This window comes from Terrapene carolina, unplaced genomic scaffold, assembly GCF_002925995.2.
Source record: "Terrapene carolina triunguis isolate 2854851 unplaced genomic scaffold, T_m_triunguis-2.0 Scaffold166, whole genome shotgun sequence".
Lineage (NCBI taxonomy): Eukaryota > Metazoa > Chordata > Testudines > Emydidae > Terrapene > Terrapene triunguis.
The window spans coordinates 63842-72536 of NW_020664517.1; the positions used below are offsets into that span (position 1 = coordinate 63842).

General features: G+C 51.0%; 1 protein-coding gene across 1 annotated transcript in view; it reads left to right on the forward strand.

Moving 5' to 3' along the window:
- Positions 1-343, forward strand: part of LOC112104258 (FH1/FH2 domain-containing protein 1) — a 58592-nt gene extending 58249 nt beyond the window's left edge. Inside the window, exon 22 of the mRNA XM_029912026.1 lies at positions 73-343. Within this exon, the coding sequence (XP_029767886.1) occupies positions 73-155 (83 nt within the window). The 3' untranslated portion in view covers positions 156-343. The remainder of the gene's footprint in view (positions 1-72) is intronic.
- The last annotated feature ends 8352 nt before the right edge of the window (positions 344-8695 follow it).

Consider the following 8695-nt stretch of genomic DNA (forward strand, 5'->3'; position numbering starts at 1 on the left):
CTGTGCCCTGCCTGCCGACCCGCCCTCCGTGTGACGCCGGCAGCAGGGCCCTAATTCTGCCTTTCTCCCCAGTGCGGCGGACTCTGAAGAGCGGCCTGAGCGATGACGTGGTGCAGGCCCTGGGCCTGGCGCAAGCTCCTGGCGTGCAAGTGTGACGGTTGCCGTGGCCAGCGGAGCCGCTGCGGAAGGAGCCTGCCTAGAGCCCGCGATGCCCCACTCCCCGGACCTAGCGGGGCCGTGAACGTGCTGAGCGGGAGCCCGGCCGGCCCAGCCCCGCGCTCTGCGGCCTGGAGGAAGGCAGTCGCTGGGCAGGGCCGGTGCTTGGGGAGCACCGAGCCTCTGCCCCGGGGCTGCAGCCCAGCATGACTGGCACCACTGGAGCCCCTCTGAAGCGTCGCCTGCTGGTGCCACAGGATGGGCACTCCCACCACAGTGACTACTGCTTCTCCCCACCCCCACCATGGGCCTCCCTGTGTCCTGTCCCCCCCCACACACCCTGCCCTATGGGCCCCCCCGCATCCTGCCGTCCATCCGGCCCGTGCTTTCCTGCAGTGGGGCCGTGCGCTGAGTGGATTTGCTCTGGGGACACTGTAGCATTTGAGCCCTTTGTGGGTAGCTGGCGAGTGGGACGTGTGCTGTGGATTAGTTTGGCTGGGCCCTGCAGAGAGAAGCGCTGGCTGCGGCAGAGGCTTGGGCATGGATGGGCTGCATAGCACTGCCACCGCACTCCATCTCCTTGGGTTTGCATCCTGCCTTTCCCCTTCAGGTCACTGGATTCCAGGGCTTCTCCGAGACTTCCCAGGGTCCCGCTAGGAAGCGAGTAGCATTTCCCTGGGGGCTGGCACCTGCATCCTCCCAGGGCTCCTGGTCCTTCCTGGGGGCTGGTGATGGGAGGGGTCTGCGTGTGCACTAGCTGAGCAGTGCGTGGAAGCCGCCCCCCACCCACCCCCCTGGGGGGAGCGCAGGGCTGGCTGGTCGCCTGGGATGTGCAGTCTGACCCCCGTTATGGTGAGTCGGGTTGTGTGCGCTGCAGCCACCCTCCAGCAGCACCTGGGGTGGGAAGGTCCCAGGGCAGTCGCTGGGGCCGGTGCCAATTGGACTGAATAAAGACACCTGCTGTTGATTGCTGTTCTGCGGTTCTCTGTTCAATACAGCCGGGCAGGAGCCCGGCTCTCCTCTTCCCTGTCCATCCCAGCTGCGTCTAAGGCCACTTGGTCACAAGGTCACTGAGCTCCGGTCACCCCCTCGGTGTGCAGGGAGCTCCTCATCCCACCCCTCTGAGCCGTGGATCGCTGGCTGTGTTTGGGGCCCGCCAGTGGCACCTACTCTCTCCCTGAGCTCAGCTGCGTTTCGGCCCCTGGGGTCGTTGGCGCAGGCGCTGTGCTGGGGTGCGGGGAGGGCGGGAGCTGAGACGAAGGGCGTGGGGAGGCTGGGGCGAGGGGGGATGTACTCCAGTGGTGCCTGCTCCAAGCAAGGGGGTGTGCTGTGTGGCACTATCCCCTGCCCCCAGGAAAAGCCGCCCCCGTTCCCTGCAGAGCCCGGCCTGGCGCGGCAGAGGGGCTGGAGGTGGGTTCTGGGGACGAGGCTCATAGCCTGACTCCTGGGCTCGTTTGAATGGTTCTATCAGGCCCCAGAGAGAGGGTCTGTCCTGGCCTCGCTATCTGCTGGGCCCGGGGGCCAGTGGTGCTAGGGAAGTGCAGTCGTTACCCCAGCAAGGCCAGGTGCTCTTCAGGTTCTCCACGGCCAGCAGGGGCAGCGTGTGCAGCCCTCCGCTAGATTGCACATGGAGCTCAGAGCCCAGCTGGAAACCATGGGGGGGTGAAGTCTAGTGAAGAGTTCGGGCCCTCCAATGCCCTGTCTGGGCCAGGCTGTGCTGCTGAGCGGGGCCAGGGATCCTTCCTGAACCCTTCTCCCACTGGTGACCAGCTGTGCACTGAAGCCCAAGATGGGGAGACCCTTTCAGTTTTTACCTGAGTGCCGCACTTGGTCACTTGGGCAGGAGGCACCCACTGCGCAGCACTGCAAAATACAGAGGGAAACTGAGGCACGCATAGAGTTTATAAAAATATTTCAGAAAATTCCCCATGGCATACAGAGCAGGCCGAGCGTTCAGTCGTAGGAAATCGCAGAGGGCGCTCGCGGACATGGAGCGTAACTAGCAGCGCCAGGCCAGTGACACAATTCTCAGGAAAGTGTCCACAGGCTCTTTAATGCTCACAAGCGAGGCCCTCAGTGCTACATCTCAGCTCCATCCCTGCTCGGACATCACGGAGGGGACCATTGTCTGGGGGAGAAAAGTAAAGGGGTTTGGCTGGGTGGCCGAGTGGGTCATCTCCTGGGGGTAAAAACACTGCATGTAGTAAGGCAGCGGAGTGTACAGTAGAGGCACGCTTCAGTGCTGGAAGCCGGGTAATAAACAAGGAATTAGGCTCAGTTATGAAAGAGATCGGCTATGATTTTGACCCCTGCCCCTGGTGGGAGGAGTCACACGACAGGGATGTTGATGTCACTGGATACACCCTGGTCAGGAAGGACCGAGTGAGCAGAAGGGGCGTGGCCTGGACATCACAGATCCTGCCCCCTGCACTAGTGACGGACAGCTCAGTTCAGAGGGGCAGGAGTATTAACTGGGTCAGTGTATTAATGACGTGTCAGAAGGCAGGATACTGGGTGGCGTCTGTTATAGAGACCAGTCGGACAAGGGAGCAGGATGAGCAGCTGCTTAAACATCCATCCCTAATGTGTAGAAAGAAAGTGTGTTATCGGGGGGGATTTCGTTGTCCGGGGGGAGGCATGCTGGAGCTTTCACGCTGCCACTAGTAAGATATGCTTGGAGGTTCTAAAAATTATAGATGACTTTCTGACACAAGAATTGGGGTCATTCCTCATTCTGACAGATACAGCTGAATTGATCATAGAACTAAATTTGATGGTTGCGTAGGCATAAGCCATCATGACAATTTCATTTATTAGGTGCAAACAGAATATAGTCAAGTCCAGGAATATAGATACTTGATGCTTTAAAAGGGCCAACTTCCCCAAAGTGCAAACAACCATGAGCAAAACTGAGGGGGAGGAAATATTTAAACGTGCAAATGTGGATGATGATTGGGAATGGTTTAAGAATGCTTTATTAGATGCAAAACCAAACAGCAGACACTCACTGTTCTGCAATCACAAAAGAAGGCTTTTTAATTAATAAAAAAAATTCTAGTGAAGAGGAGAGGTGAAAGAAGCAACAAAAATGTACATATAAAAATGGGGAAGCTGATACCATGGAATACGTATCAGCAGGTAAGAAATGCAGACAATTGAAAAGGGAAGCTAAAAGTATCCGTGAAAAATCTATGGCAGTAGGACCAAGGGGGAGAATTTTCAAAAGTGCCTAAATGACTTAGGAGCCTGAATCCCATTTTCAAAAGTGACGTAGGTTATTAGGGTCCTGAAAAGGTGTGTGATCTGGAAAGCTCTTCACCTGCACCATACCATGAGAGCCAGCAGGCAGGAGAAAAAGGCCAGCTCAGGGATGGGGCTGGGGTCTCTACAGACACCCAGCATTTAACGGTGCCATAAAGCAACCCTTGTGGCAGCTTGGCACACCTAAGTCCAGCAGGACCCCTCACTCCTCGGAGTCTCTGGGGTGCCTGCTGGGGAGTTGCTCTCTGGCCCACTCATCCTTGTTGCTGTGACACTTCCCCCAGTATCTAGTCTGTTCCCTGCCACAGCTCCGTGCCATTGCAGCATGTTGCCTGAGCCTGTGCCAGTTCTTAGAGTGCTGGGAAGCCACATAACACCACCTTTCCCCCCCAAACGGTCAGTAATTACCATCTTTAACACGGGGGGGGGACACTTTCTAAAGACCCTCTCCAGCTAACAGGAAAGGGAACGAGGCCTGTTGTTACAAGGAAAACCTGACGTTGCAAATGCTTCAACTCTTTTAATAAAAGGTTAAGAGGATTGTCGATGGTGTGTTTGCCGTGGGACTAAGCAGGCTGAGGTCTGTGCACCAAGCCCCAGACAGGGACATGTTAACACTTTGACTCTCTGGGACCATGTATTCCATTGAAATTAACACAGCCGGGGCCTGCAGCTGCTCAGGAGTGTAACGCGGGGTCCTATGCTGCTTTCCCAGTCTCTCAGGGAGAAGAAGGGGAGCCTCACTCAGCCTCAGTCTCATGGGGACGTGTTAAAAGAGCGGCCACACGGGGTCAGACCAATGGTCCATCTAGCCTAGCAGCCTGTCTTCTGACAGCGGCAATGCCAGGTGCTTCCGAGGGAACGAACAGAACAGGCAGTCACTGAGTGATCCATCTCCTGTCAGCCAGACCTGGCTTCTGGCAGTCAGAGGCTTGGGGACACCCAGAGCACGGGCTTGCATACATTCCTGACCGTCTTGGCTAATGGCCATTGCTGGACCTGTCCTCCAGGAACTCATCTAGTTCTTTTTTCAATCCAGTTATAGTGTGGGCCTTCACAACAAGCTCCACAGGTTGACTCTGCGTTGTGTGAAGAAATACTTCCTTTTCTTTGTTTTTAATCCTGCTGCCTGTTAATTTTACTGGCTGACCCCTGGTTCTTGTGTTATGAGAAGGAGTAAATAACACTTCCCGATTTACTTCCGCCACACCAGTCACGATTTCATATCCCCCCTTAGTCATCTCTTTTCCAAGCTGAAAAGTCCCAATCTTATTAATCTCTTCTCATACTGAAGCTGTCCCATACCCTTAATCTTTTGTTGCTCTTCTCTGCACCTTTTCCATGTCTGATGTATCTTTTTTGAGATGGGCAAATAGAACTGCATGCAGTATTCAAGCTGTGGGCGTACCATGGATTTATATAGTGATATTATGATATTTTCTGTCTTACTATCTATCCCTTTCTTAATGGTTCCTAACAATCCCTTAGCTTTTTTGACTGCCGCTGCACATTGAGTGGATGTTTTCAGAGAACTATCCACAATGACTCCAAGATCTTTCTTGAGTGGTAATAGCTAATTTAAACCCCATCATTTCGTATGTATAGTTGGGATTATGTTTTCCAATGTGCATTACTTTGCACTTATCAACATTGAGTTTCATTTGCCATTTTGTTGCTCCGTCACCCAGTTTGGGGAGATCCCTTTGTAGCTCTTCGCAGTCTGCCTGGGACTTAACTATCTTGAGTAATTTTGTATCTTTTCCAAACTTTGCCAACTAACTGTTTACCCCTTTTTCCAGATCATTTATGAATATGTTGAATAGGACTGGGCCCAGTACAGACCCCCGGGGGACACCACTATTTACCTCTCTCCATTCTGAAAACTGACCATTTATTCCTACCCTTTGTTTCCTGTCTTTTAACCAGTTACTGATCCATCTTATGCCATGACAGCTTAGTTTGCTTAATGGCCATTGGTGACAGACCATGTCAAAGGCTTTCTGAAAGTCCAAGTACACTATATCCACTGCATCACCCTTGTCCACATGCATGTTGATGATCTCCAAGAATTTAATGGATTGGTGAGACATGATTTGCCTTTATAAATACTGTGTTTTCTCTTCCTCAACAGACCATGTTCAGTCTGGGTGTCTGATAATTCTGACCAATTTGCCTGGTCCTGAAGTTGGCCTGTAATTGCCAGGAGCGCCTCTGGTGCCTTTTGTCACGGAGTCCCCTGGCGATGCTCTGGAACTGCTCCCCACAAAGCCAGTCAGGACTTTGGGGCGCCTCCTCTCCCTCGGAGCAGACTGTCTTCAGGGCAAGAAGCTCACACGGCTTCACCTCCTGGGTCTCTCCTTGGAGCTTTCAGCATATGCCCCTCCGTGCGCTTCCCACAGCGAGTCCGCCCAGACAGGATCCTGGGGAAGCCAGAGGGTCCTGCACACACCCTCACTTCGCAGTCAGACGTGACTCTCAGCCAGCCAGTAAAATAGAGGGGTTTATTAGATGACAGGAACACGGTCTAAAACAGAGCTTGTAGGTACAAAGAACCGGCCCCTCAGCCGGATCCATCCTAGGGTCCCGCGAGCCAGACACCCCAGTCTGCCCTCACTCCTAGTCCCAGCCAGCTCCAAACTGAAACCCCCTCCAGCCCCTTCTCTGCTGAGTTCCTTTCCCGGGCCAGGAGGTCACCTGATCTTTGTTCTCCCACACCTTTAGCATCCCCTTGCAGGGGGGAAGGGCCTGGCCATTAGTTGCTAGGCGACAGAGGGTCGGTCAGAAACTGAGGCACCCACACAGTATTCAGAGGAAACATTAAGAACAGTCCCACTTTGTCACACCTTTTTAAAAAATTGGCATCATATTAGCTATTCTCCAGTCATCTATCACAGAAACTGATTGAAGTGGTAGGTTACATACCACAGTTAGTAGTTCTGCAATTTCACATTTCCTTCAGAACCCTTGGATGAATCCCATCTGGTCATAGTGACTTATTGCTCTTAAATTTATCAATTTGTTCCAAAATCTCTATTGACACCTCAATCTGGGACAGTTCCTCAGATTTGTCACCTAAAAAGAATAAATTGTGTGGGATTCTCCCTCACATCCTCTGCATTGGGCTTGAGTGCAAAGAGTTCATTTAGCTTCTGTGCAACGGCCTTGTCTTCTCTGAGTGCTCCTTTAGCACCTCCTTTGTCCACTGATTGTCTGGAAGATTTCCTGCTTCTGGTGTACTCAACAATTTTATTTATTTTGTATTTATTATGATTATGATGATTATTTTGCTGTTAGTTTTTGTGTCTTTTGCTAGTTGCTCTTCAAATTCTTTTTTGGCCTGCCTACTTCTACTTGACTTGCCAGGGTTCACTTCTTTCTATTTTCCTCAGTAGGATTTGACTTCCAATTTTTAAAGGATGCCTTTTTGCCTCTGACCACTTCTTTTACTCTGTTGTTTAGCCATCATTTAGTAAACTATATGAAGATTTATTAAATAAGAAAAGGAAATTAGAGAGTTATTTACAAGGTTAAAGCAAGCCAGCAGAAACATACAAATGAGTTTCTTAGGTTTCAAAAGGTAATATAGGTTTCTATCATCAGCAAGCTCTATTTGTCCCTTAGGGCTAACCCAGGCTAAGCAGCTGGGGATCTCTTGCTTATGCCTAGGAACACCTTGCCCAGCCCCCCAGAGTACAAGCAGCACAGAGATACCTAGTTCCTTTGGTTTGGGGTTCTCCTCCGGCCGCGTGCTCTGAGCTGCAAGCTTGGCTGATAGGAGGAGTCAACGTGCATAACTTGTTTTCACATGGAGAAAGGGGCGTAACAATTTCTGTAGAACAGCTCGTCCCACTAACTAACGTCCTGCCAGGAGGGCAGGGGACTGGACTAGGTGACCTCTCAAGGTCCCTTCCAGTCCTATGATTCTAATGTCCTTCTCCTGTATGGCGATTCTTATGCAGTCACCGAGGCTCACAGTACAACTGCTCAGGTACTACATTACAATGTGGAATACAGACGTTACAAGTAAGATCAGTGCAGGCAGCAACTTACAAGCATTTAATAGAGCCCAGCCTCAAACCTTTCTTATAATTCTGATATCGATCATATTAGTATTAATCCACACGTGAGCCAGATTGCAGCTATGTACCTGTTCGTGTCCAGGTGAGACCTGGGGATCTTGGTGTGAGCTGGCGCCTGCCCTGCCAGCGTCACAATATTGTACCAAATATTTCATATGATAAGGTTTGACATTATTGAAATGAAATGTTTCAATGGTCCTGATTCAATCTTTTTTGACATTTCAATTCCCCAGAAAATTTTGAAATGTTGGGTTTTGTTCCAATTTGCAATTTTTTTTAATTTTTTTTTAGAAGTATCGGGACTTCTGTGGAACAGAAGTTCCATTTTCCAACCACCTCTACCTATCACCATAGCATCTAAGGCAGGGGTAGTCAATAGGGGGACTGTGGGCCAAATCTGGACCTCCAGATGCTTTTGAACAGACTGTGAAATCTTTTTATTTACTTTTTATTGTATTATTTTCTCTGGAGTCTGGATCTTGACTATACCTTGACCAAGAAATTTGGACCTTGACAAAAAATAATTGACTCCCCCTGATTTAAGCTCTGTATATGGACAGAGATTTTCTTTGCCTGTTTTTGGCTCGTGTCAGTGCAAGATGAACTCCAGAGCAAGACTCCTGAGCCGCATGAGGGACCCAGTGGAGCTACAGACACCGCTGATGGCGTCCTGCTATCAGTATGTTCAAAGGAAGAACACGGTGCAAACCTGTGCACCATGCTCTAGAAGTCCTGCAGAACTGGTGCCTGTCTCATCCTACAGCAAAGTTCATCCTGAGTCAGTAAGGTATATGGCTACAGTGAGAGGGATCAAATTAGATACAGCTTAAGTGAGCGTGAAACAGAAAGGATTGTATGCCCATGTAGAGCTGGAGAGAGCCCTGGACATCTTGACCTGCCTGTCCAAGGTTGCCCTGAATGTACCCCACGCTGAGAACTACCAAAGCACGAGAGTGGAAGTACTCAAGCAGATTTCAAGATGCTCAAGCCTCCCTGCATTTTCTGAGTGAATCCCATGTGGGTAGAATGTGCTGGTGTGAAAGACTTGGACGCTGAAGCCCTCGGGCCACAGAACAACTTCTGCAAAGCAGCTGCAGGGCCGCTGGGGCCTGAAGACATCCCCACCTCTAAAGGAGAGAGGATGAGTCTGTTTCCACAGACGGTTCTCTGCTGAGTGGCCAACAAGGGGCCCCATAGTG